Source organism: Equus przewalskii, chromosome 6 (assembly GCF_037783145.1).
Source record: "Equus przewalskii isolate Varuska chromosome 6, EquPr2, whole genome shotgun sequence".
NCBI classification, from domain to species: Eukaryota; Metazoa; Chordata; class Mammalia; order Perissodactyla; family Equidae; genus Equus; species Equus przewalskii.
The window spans coordinates 17,939,057-17,951,397 of NC_091836.1; the positions used below are offsets into that span (position 1 = coordinate 17,939,057).

The 12,341-nt window shown below is 31.7% G+C and overlaps 1 protein-coding gene across 4 annotated transcripts in view; it reads right to left on the bottom strand.

Moving 5' to 3' along the window:
* C6H11orf65 (chromosome 6 C11orf65 homolog) overlaps positions 1-12,341 on the bottom strand; it is an 84,879-nt gene that overhangs the window by 22,983 nt on the left and 49,555 nt on the right. For all 4 annotated transcript variants that reach the window (XM_070624850.1, XM_070624847.1, XM_070624848.1 and 1 more), the window contains 3 exons: positions 6,482-6,535; positions 6,150-6,350; positions 4,514-4,644 (listed from right to left, as the gene is read on the bottom strand). In XM_070624850.1, the coding sequence (XP_070480951.1) occupies positions 4,514-4,644; positions 6,150-6,350; positions 6,482-6,535 (386 nt within the window). The remainder of the gene's footprint in view (positions 1-4,513; positions 4,645-6,149; positions 6,351-6,481; positions 6,536-12,341) is intronic.

Below are 12,341 nucleotides of genomic sequence, written 5' to 3' on the forward strand. Positions count from 1 at the left end.
CTCAGCTTTCTATTCTGTTCCATTGATCTATATGTCTGTCTTTATGCAACACCACAATGTCTTGATTACAGTAGCTTTATAATAAGTCGAAATCAAGCAGTGTTAGTTCTCTAAATTTTATTTTTCCAAAATTATTTTGTCTATTCCAGTTCTTTTGCATTTCCATATAAATATTCAAATCAACTTGTCGGTTTCTACAAAAAAAACCTGCTGGAACTTTTGATTGTGATTGCATAGAATGTATAGATTAATTTGGATACAATTTCCATCTTAACAATATTGAGTCTTCTGATCCATGAATACCTTAATCTCTTCATTTAAGTTTTAAGTTTTCTCAGTAATGTTTAATAGTTTTCAGTGTACAGGTCATGCAAATTTTTTCTTCAATTGATGCCTAGATACTTCATATTTTCTGATGCTACTGTAAATGGTATTTTTTAAAACTTCAATTTCCAATTATTTGTTGTTAGAATCTGGCAATATAATTGGTTTCTGTATCTCACAACCTTGATAAACTCACTTATTAGTTTCAGTAACTTTTTTATGGATTCCTTAGGATTTCGTACCTGGACAATCATGTCAATTGTGAAGAAAGACTGTTTTAGTTCTTCCTTTCCAATCTCAGTGTCTTTCCCCACCCTGCTTTCTTGCCTTATTGCACTAAGACCTCCAGTGCAATGCTGTAAAGAAGTGGTGAGAGCAGACATCCTTGCCTTGTTCCTGATCTTAAAGAGAAAACATTGTCTTTCACTATTAAGCATAACGTTAGCTGTAGGTTTTTCACAGAAGCTCTTCATAAGGCTGAGGAGGTTCTCTTCTATTCCTAGTTTGCCAAGAGTTTTTATTATGAATGGTTGTTGGATTATTTGTAAGTAATTTTCTGCATCTATTGAGATGATTATATACAATTTTCTTTTTAAGTTAATATGGTGAATTGCATTGATTGATTTCTAAATGTTAAGCCAACCTTTTATTTCTGGGATAAACTCCATTTGTTTCTGATGGTATTTATTATTCTATATCTATGTTTATGCGAGATATTGATTGCTATTTTCTTATAATATCTTTTTTTCTTATCCTATTTCTGGAAATATTTGTATAGAATTTTTATGATGTCTTTCTTAAATGCCTGCTAGAATTCACCAGGGAATTCATATGGCCTAGAGCTTTCTTTGCGGGATTTCTTTTAAACTACAAATTCAATTTCTTTAATAGCTATAAGACTATTCATGTTTCTTTTTTGTTTGGTTTTTGAGTGAGCTTTGGTTTATGTCTTTCAACAAATTTTCTATTTCACCTAATTTTTCAAATGTATAGGCATTATGATATATATCTATCTTATCTGTAGGATCTGTAGTGATATCTTTGTTTTCATTTCTGATGCTTCTGATTTGCATGTGTTCTTTGTAAATTTATTTAGAGACTTATAAATTGTATTGTTCTTTTCAAAGGAAACAAGTTTTGAGATCATTGATTTTCTCTGATGGGTTTCTGTTTGTAATGGCCTTGATTTCTGCTATCTTTATTATTTCCTTCCTTCTATTGCTTTGCTCTTCTTTTACTGGTTCTTATGTTGGAAGCTTAGATCATTGATTTGAGATCTTTTTTAATAAAAGCATTTAATGCTATAAATTTCCCTGTAAGTACTGCTTTATCTGCATCCTCAACATTTGATATGCTGTATTTTCATTTTCATTAAATCAAAAATATTTTCAAATATCCCTTGCGACTTCTTTGACTCATGGGTTATTTAGAGGTATGCTATTTAGTATCCAAATATTTGGACGTTTTCCAGAAATTTTTCTATTATTAATTCTATTCTGTTTTAAATTTATTTTTAATTCTGTTGTGATCACAGAACTTCCTTTGTATGATTTTAATTTTTTTAAATTTGTGGATGTTTGTTTTATGGCCCAGAATACAGTGTATCTTGGTGAATGTTTCATGTGCACTTGAAGAGAATGTGTTATCTGTTGTTGGGTGCAGTGCTCTGTAAATGCTAATTATGTCAAGTTGGTTGATACTGTTGCTCAAGTCTTCCATATATTTATTAATTATTGTCCACTTGTTATATCAATTACTAACAAAAGGTTTTGGAAATCTCTGATTATAATTTTGGATTTGTCTATTTCTCCTCTCAGTATTATAACTTTTTGTTTCACGTATTTTGATACTCTGTTATTACATAAACAATCATTTAAGATTGTTATGTCCTCTTGATGAATTTACCCCTTATTATTTTAAGTGATCCCTTTTATCTCTGGAAATATACTTTGCTCTGAAATCTACTTTGATATTAATGTAGTCACTCTTTGTTTTGATTACTGTTAGCATGATTCTTTCCATGCTTTTACGTTTTTTTTAAACATTTGTTGTTGTTGTTGTTGTTGTTGAGGAGGATTCACCCTGAGATAACATCTGTGCCAGTCTTCCTCTGTTTTGTATGTGGGTCACTGCCACAGCATGGATGACAAGTGGTGTAGGTCTGCACCTGAGATCCAAGCCCATGAACCCAGGCTGCCAAAGTGGAGTGCTCCAAGCTTAACCACTATGCCATGGGGCTGGCTCCCATGCTTTTACTTTTAATCTATTTGTGCTTTCCCTTTAAAGTTAGTTCTTGTAGACACCATACAGTTGGGTCTTGCCTTCTTATCCAGTCTATCAATCTCTGCCTTTATTTGGGGTGATTAGACCATTTACATTGGATATGATTATTGGTATGGTTGATTTTAATCTACATAATGCTATTTGTTTTCTATTTGTCCTGTCTTTCCTTGTTTACTTTCCTCTTTTTCAGCCTTCTCTTAGATTGATTGTTTTTATGATTCTATTTTATCTCCATTATCAGTTTATTAGGTTTACAGTTTTGTTATGTTTATTGTTGATATTATGGTTGTTTGGGGATTTTTAGTACACATCTTTAACTATCATGGCCTACCTTTAAGCAATATTTCACGTGTTGTATAAGGACCTTCCAGCAGTATACTTCCATTTCATCTCTCTCAACCTTTGTGATATTATTATCATACATCTTACTTCTGCACCATTATAACTTTATAAATGCCACGACACACTGTCATTGTTTCTGCTTTAAATAGTAGATCACCTTAAAAAAAATTTTTTTGAGCTTTATTCAGTAATTGAATCATATGTGTTGATATTATATTATTATTTTTGGAATTATTTACTTGTAATGTCAGAAAAAAATAGGCAATTATATTTTGTTTGAAATGAAGATTTTCAACATAAGAGAAAAAGAGTACAATTGTGGAATCAAGAATTTAAGTAGAACTTTATTGGCAATATCAATATTAACTCATTCCTTTAGAATAAAACATTTGAATACCTAGCTTTTTAAAAATCGTGGTAAAAAACATGTAACATAAAATTTACCAGGGCCAGCCCTGTGGCCAAATGGTTAAGTTCATGTGCTCTGCTTCGGTGGCCCAGGGTTTCGCAGGTTCGGATCATGCGGACATGGCACCACTCATCAGGCCACAATGAGGTGGCATTCCATGTGCCACAACTAGAGGGACCCACAACTAAAATATACAACTATGTACTGGGGGGATTTGGGGAGAAAAAGCAGGGAAAAAAAATTTTACCATCTTAACTATTTTTAAATGTACAGTTTAGTAGTTACTTAATTACCTCTTGAAGATATTTAAATAGTAAGAAGAAACATCCTTTATATTTACTTATAATAGTCCATTTTCGGTGTTCTTCATTCCTTGTATGGATCCAGATTTTTACATAGAATCATTTTTCTTCTGCCTGAGGAATTTCTTTAACATTTCTTGTAGTCCATTCATGATGAGAGAACTTAGCTTTCGTTTGTCTGAAAAGTTTTTCATTCATCTTCATTTTTAAAAGATATTTTTGGTGGATCTGTTGCTATTAATTTTCCTTTTCATATGAGATCTATTTTCCTGTTTCTTTATATCCCTGGTAATTGATTACTATATAGTATACATTGTGAATTTTATATGATTTTAGGTACTGGAGTTTTTTATATTCCTTTAAATATTTTGGGGCTTTTTTCTGGTATGCAGTCAAGTAAACCTGGAAACAATTCGATTTTTTCAGACTTGCTTTTAACATTCGTTAGATAGGTCCAGAATAACTTTTAGTGTAATCCACATAGGTCAGTCTCTTAGGGCAGAAAGAAGGGTTGAGAAGGGTATAGAATGGGTCCAAAGGGCCAAATGAAAGTTATCTGATATATAAGAGTATATGCTTATTTTCATATCTGATGTTCCAATAGATTGTAATTTCCTCAGGGTCAAAGACAACATGTCTTTTCCCAGTAATATCCTGGAGACTAACAGTTTTGGCACATAGTAGGCACTTATGTTTTCTTGTTTGCTTTCTCAGTATTTTAAAAAATATAACTGTAATCTTACATTTTCTTTTTAAAATAACATGTAGTTATTTTATTAATGATAGCAATTTTTTTAAAAAACTTAAAATACTGGATACTTCATTAGTAAGTCTAAGAATTTCATCAACTTACATTTGCCTCATCCACTCTATTTTTCTAATTTTTCTTTTCTTTTCCATATCTTGCCTTCTCTTCAATTTAGAGAAATGGAATTCACTTTCTTTTTCATCTCCCATCATTACATGTTCAGTAGACATCCAAAACTATTGAGAAATGAAAAATGAATACACAAAATGTTGAAATACTGATTGTGAAGTTGTCTGGCTATAGACAGGAACTTTTGTGTGTTCAGTAGGAATATGACACGATAGAAATAGAGGAGAGGACAGACCCTTTTAAGGCATTTCTAATTAAGTTATGGGTGAGTAGTGATGGGTGACCTTCAGAGGCACACACCACAGGAAGACTGATAAAGTACTAGTGTACTGAGATACTTAATAAGTATTCTTAATAATGTATAACGAATGAATTATGAATGAATTATTAATAATGAATGAATAATAAATGAAGAAATTAACGGACATATTCTAAGAGTGTTTTAAGAACAGACTTGACCTACTCTTGACTTTTGAAGACTCTAATCCTCAAGGAGTATAGGTACCCTCCAAGAACATGGAATTCTCACCATTATGCCCCAAGAGTTCATGCTTTCCCCTGTATGACATTTTATCCTACCTGGTTGCCTATTTTCCTGCTTCCAATTCATTCCTCCTCCCCCACCACATACACATTAAATAACAAGGAGGAGAGTTTGCTATCCCCCACAACACTCTGTATTTGCCCCAATTAAAGCACATATTTATTGCACTGTACTGAAATATCCTGTTTACTTGACTGTCTCCCTAATTAAAAGGCAAACTACTTGAGAGGAAGGACTCTTCCTATTTACCACTGTATCCCTAGCATATAGTACAGTGCCTGACACATGGTTGATATGCAATAAAGTTTGCTGAATGAATGAATGAATGAATTCACACCTTGATCATTTTCACCTTTCATATTTAGTATATTCAACAGCCCACAATCTACAATCTGTATACCAGAGATGGAGGATTTGAAGGAAGACACTTGAGGTCTATAAACAGACATCTAGGGCTATAGAATGAGATCATGTTAACCTATAAAGTATAACTTACAAATATGCTTAGGCAGAAATTATCTCCACAAAAAGGAGATTAATGGACACCAATGGGTGTCCATAGAAAAGTCCCCAAATCACATATATGCATTAGAACTATGTATGTTTAAAAATAATTCTGTCAATTCATATGAGTACATGTTAAATTCCCCAACACCATGAAAATCCAAATGATTTCCCATTAGTCTTTGCTGTTACCAGCTCTATATAAAAGAAAATATCTTATTATTCTCAAGACCTCCCACCTCTAGTCCAAGGATTAATGTAGAGTCAACAACAGCTTCAAATTTGCTTTGTTATAAAGATGGTAAATTGCTGATACTAGAGAGCATCTAAAGACGGCCTAGATCAAAGCTGATTACTAAAAGTAGAAGCAAATATAAGGAAAAAAAGACATATTGCTGTATCCTGAAGTATAATTAGTAACCCCAGAGTAGTTAACTTAAGCAATTATCAGCCAAATTGCTAAGATTTATTATTTAAAAACGTTTTTTAAAATTAATTTTCAAAAAGACAAGTGGGTTTCTAAATATATAAAATTCAAAATTAGCAATATTTGTCTTTTCTTACTCTATCAGAAACAGGTCTCCAGCCATTGTTCTCTGTACGACGATACCAGCCACTTTGATCCTCTTCCTGAGGATTATTGCTTTTAATATGAGATGTATGTTTTACTGGAAGTTTTGTGTAATCTCTGGGGCTATTAGCACATAGATCTTCAATATGTCTGTGAGTGAAAATTTTATAATATATTTCAGGTGGAAATTTAACCTGTAGATGGAAAAGTTCAAAAGACATTTGTAATCTAATTATAAAAATGGTTTACATTTAAAAAAATATATCTTTTAAATTACATATAAATATGGCTTAAAACTAATAAATAAGAATTCATCCATACTTACACCACCTAGCCTGAATCGTACATGAATGCCAGCAGCAGCATCTAGAAGCTCTGCCTATAAAAAATATATATTACTAAATATATATTACTCTTCAACATTCTGTATATATCAGCTCACTAATTCTCACTGTATCACGTTAAAACAGTTGCTGAATATTGGTTTTTTATGAAATAGGTCAAGAGAATAAATCTCAAATAATTTTAAATTAGAAAATATTTTAAGATTTAATTTCTTATGGACATTCAATAAGTAAAATATCTTACATGATAACTGGAAAAACGATACCAAACTATGTTTCCTTTCTATGCAATATATTATAAAAGCCAAGTGATTTGTTAGTCATAAAGCAAAAGTTTAAATAAATCCTCAAAGAATGACATACATATTAAACTCTATCTTACAGGTAAATTCAGAGAAAAAAATTGTGACTGGTCAATCTGAATTTGACACCTGATGACCTTTCCTAACTAGCTTTTATTAATCAAAAATCCATGTTTAAATGTTGTAGGAATTGTATATAATTGGTCTTCTAAATTTTAGTGCCCTGCATCAAATAGAAAGTAGAGAAAAAATTGTTGGTCCTCTATCAGAAGACAGTTCAACTTTGTCTCCTGATGATAAGAAAATATATTTTATCCTAAATTGTTCAGTTGATAAAACCTGAAGGACAACATTAGTTTTGCACAATTTTCTTCTGAATAAAACTAATATATATACTATATATAAATTATACATACAAAATATATATAGTATATATACATATATATACACACATACATACATATATAGGGTCATAGTTCAAATATAAAAATTTTTTATAACAGGATCTCAAACAATATATTTATAAAATTCATTATAAATATATACTTTATATATAATATATACTTTATATATATAAAATTCATAAACTCTATATACTTTTTTCCCACTAAAATAGACAAATATTAAGTGTATAGCTCCATGAATTTTTACCCTTCCTCTTTTAGTCAGTTCGGGTGAGGGGCTGATCACATCAATCCAGTCAGAAGATTGAGCTGGGTCAAATGTGGATTGCAGTTTTAGTAATCCATACCTGGTTTGTCCGCTTCTAGTTTTTCCCTGTTTCTCAAATGTGGTCCTGACAGGTCTCTATCTCCTTAACCATGAAAGACTGTGGGAGATTCAGTTACACTCTTTGGAAGATTTGAGCTTAATTCTTTATCCTCCTACCACCTGCAGACTCAAATTGGGGTAGGGGGTAGGCTGTGTGTTTGAGGCAGGTCCCTTTCCTCTACAATGACTTTGTCTCCTAAGCTCAGGAGAGATTATGGGAGATTTCATTTACTAGAACAATATTATTTAAAGTGGACTTAGTTGTAAATGTTCACTGAAAACTCTAGGGCAACCAAAAAAGAAAAAAGAAGTATAATTGATATTATAAGAAAGAGGAAAGAACGGAAAGAAAATGTAATCATATAAAATGCTCAATTAAAACCAGAGAAGGCAGAAAAAGAGTACAAGACAAAAAAAGAAACAAAGAATAAGGGTAACAAATAGGAAATGGTAACAAATATGGTAGATATCAATCAAACTATATCAATAATCACTTTAAATGTCAATGGTCTAAATATACTAATTAAAAGGCAGAGATTGTCAGAGTGGATTAAAAAATAAGACCTGGCTATTATGTCATCTACAAAAAACCTACTTTGAATATAAAGACACATAGGTTAAAAGCAAAGGAATGAAAAAAGATATAACATATTAACTAACACTAATCAAATGAAAATGAAAAAAGATATAGCATATTACCTAATGCTAATCAAATGAAAATTGAGCAGCTATATTAACTTCAGACAAAGCTGAATTCAGAGCAAGGAAAATTATCAAGGAAAAAAAGAAGACTTACGTGATGATAAAGTGGTCAATTCCCTAAGAAGACATAATAATCCCTAATATGTATATATCTAACAACAGAGCATCAAAATATGTAAGGTAAAAACTTATAGACCTGCAAGGAGAACTAGATGAATCCATTATTATAGTTAGAAACATCAACACCCCTCTATCAGGAATTGACAGATTCAACAGACAGAAAACCAATAAAGCCATAATTAAACTGAACAGCTTCATCAATCAACTCGATCTAATTAACATTTATAGAACACTTCATCCAACAATAGCAGAATGTACAGTCTTGTCCTACTTACACTGAACATTTACCAAGATAGAACATGTGCTGGGCAATAAAATACACCTTAACAAATGCAAAGGAATAGAAATCATACAAAGTATAGTCTCAGACCCCAATGGAATTAAAATAGAAATCAGTTACAGAAGGATAGTTGGAAAGCACCAAAACCTGGAAATTAAACAACACATTTCTAAATAACAAATGGGTCAAATAAGAAGTCTCAAGAGAAATTTAAAAATATTTTTAACTAAACAAAAATGAAAATACAACTTATCAAAATTTGTGAGATGCAGCAAAAATAGTGCTTAGAGGAAAATTTATAGCATTGAATGCATATATTAGAAAGATATGAAATCAATAATCTAAGCTTTCACCTTAAGAAACTAGGAAAAGAAAAACAAATTAAATCCAAAGTAAGCAGAAGAAAAGAAATAATAAAACATTAGAACAGAACTCACAGAAATTGAAAACAGGAAATTAAAAGGGAAAAATCAAAGAAAGCAAAAGCTGGTTGTCTGAAAAGATCAATAAAATCAAGAAGCTTTCTGGCTAGGCTAACTGAGAAAAAAAGAGAGAAGACACAAATGACTAATATCAGAAATGAAAGAGGTGCCATTACTACTGATTCCATGGACACTAAAAGGAAAATAAACAAATATTACGAAGAACTCTATGCCCACAAATTTGATAACCTATATGAAATGGATCAACTCCTTGAAAGCTACAACTTGCCAAAACTCACACAAGTTAAAACAGACAATCTGAATAGGCCAATATCTATTAAGGAAATTGAATCCATAATTAACCTTTCAAACCAGAAAGAGCCAGGCCCATATGAGTTCACTGGGGAATTCTACCAAACATTAAAGGAAGAAATTACACTAATTCAATCTCTTCCAGGAAAGAAAAGCAAAGGGAATACTTCCTAACACATTCTGTGATGTCAGCAGTACCCTAATAACAAAACCAGACAGAGACATTACAAGAAAGGAAAACTACAGACCAATATCTCTTAGGCACATGACGCAAAAATTCTCAACAAAATATTAGCAAATCAAATCCAACAAAAAAATTAAAAGGATTATGCACCATGACCAAGTGGGATTCATTCCAGGTAGGCAAGGCCACTATCACATTACATCAATAGGCTAAAGAAGAAAAATCATATGATCACATCAACAGATACAGAAAAAGCATTTAACAAAATCCAACATCCATTCACGATAAAAAACTTTGGCATATTAGGAATAGAGGGGAACTTTCTCAGCTTGATAAAGAACATCTACAATAAACCTACAGCTAACATCATTCTTATTGGTGAGAAGCGAGATGCTTTCTTGCTAAGATCAGGAACAAGGCAAAGATGGCACTTCACCATTCCTATTCAACATCATATTGGAAATCCTAGCTAATACAACGAGAAAAGAAAAGAAAGGGTATAAAAATTGAGAAGGAAAAAAACCTGTCTTTGTTCAGACAACATGATAGTCTATATGAAATATCCCAACCAATCAACAAAAAGACTCCTGGAACTAATAAGCAATTATAAAAACATTGGAGGATACAATGTTAACATACAAAAGTCAATTGCTTTCGTATATACCAGCAATGAAAAATTAGAGTTTGAAATTAAAAATACAATGCCTTTTACTTAGCCCTCCCCCCCAAAATTGAAATAATTAGGTATAAATCTAACAAAATATGTAAAAATCTACATGAGGAAAAGTACAACACTGTGATGAAAGAAATAAAAGCAGATCTAAATAAAAGGAGAGATATTTTATGTACCTGGGCAGGAAGACTCAATGCTGTCACGATGTCCATTCTTCCCAACTTGATCTTTAGATTCAATGCAATCCCAATGAAAATTCCTGCAACTTATTTTGTGGATATGGACAAATCAATTCTAAATTTTATATGGAAAGGCAAAAGACATAATATAACCAATACAGTATTGAAGGAGAAGAACAAACTTGGTGGATTGACACTACCCAACTTCAAGACTTATTATTAAGCTACAATAATTAAGACAGTGTGATATTGGTGAAAGAATAGATAAATAGATCAATGGAACAGAAGAGAGAGCCTGGAAATAACCCCACATAAATATAGGCAACTTATCTGTGACAAAGGATCAAAGGCAATTCAATGGAGAAGGCATAGTCTTCAACAAATAGCGTTGGAACAACTGGACATCCACAGGCAAAATTCTTAAAAAGATGAATCTAGACACAGACCTTACATTTTTTACAAAAATTAACTGAAAATTGATAATGGACCTAAATGCAAAATGCAAAACTATAGAACTCCTAGAAGATGACATAGGAGGAAATCTAGGTGACTTTGTGTTTGATGATGACTTTTTAGATACAATGCCAAAAGCATGAACCATGAAAGAAAAATATGATAATATAGATTTCATTAAAATTAATGCTCTGCAAAGGACACAGCTAAGAGAATGAAAAGAGAAGCCTCAGATGGAAAATATCTTTGCAAAACACATATCTGATAGAAGACTAGACTAGTATCCAAAAAGTACGAGGAACTCCTAAAACTCAACAATAAGAAGATGAAAACCTCAATTAAAAAATGGGCAAAGGATCTGAAAAGACACCTCACCAAAGAAGAAATACAGATGGCCAATTAGCATACAAAAAAATGCTCAAAATTATATGTCATTAGGGAATTATAGATTAAAACAATGAGATGCCTCTACACACAGCAAGGATGGGGAACAACAGGAACTCTTGTTCATTGCTGGTGGGAATGCAAAATAGTACAGCTACTTTGGAAGACAGCTTGGCAGTTTCTTACAAAACTAACATACTCTTACCATATGATCCAGCAATAGAGAATTTAAAAGTACAACAGCAAAAGAATATAACTCAGAAGGGGGTAAAAGGATATAAGTGCATTGTCTGGGAAGAGATTAAAATGCCAGTCTTTATATGATTTTCATAAGTCAAATATATAAGTTGCAATCTCTTGTATAAGCATAAAAGAATGAAAATAAGAGGGAGAAATGTAACAATAAAAAATAATCAGTCCAAAAGAAGGCAAGAAAGGATTTTAAAAAAATAGAACATTTGAGACATATAGACAGTAAAGAATAAAAGAGTATATTTAAATATCAAAATATTAGTAATTATATTAAATGTGAATGGAGTAAATGTTCCCAAAAAAGACAAAGAGTATACTACTGGATAAAAAATGTTAACTAACAATACACTGCCTACGAAAGACAGAGCTAAAATACAGAGATTCAGAATGTTGAAAGTAAAATAACAGAAAAGGTGTAGCATGCAAATGATAATGAAAAATAGTTGGTGTGGCTACATTAATATCAGAGACTTTAGACCTTAAAGCAAAGAGTATTGCTAGAGATAAAGGGAGATACTTCATAATGATAAAAGGATCAATTCGCAAGAAAGATATAACACTCCTAAATTGGTATTCAGTTAATAGCATGGTCTCAAAACATATAAATTACCAGGAAAATAGACAAATCTTCAATCATAGTGAAAGATTTTAATACACCTCTCTCAGTAACGGATAGTATAACTAGGGCAAAAATAATCAGTAAGGATATAGAAGATGTGATCAACATAATTGACAAATTTGACCTAACTGCATGAATACAACACTGTGCTCCTCAACAACTGCAAAATATGTGTTCTTTTCAAGTAC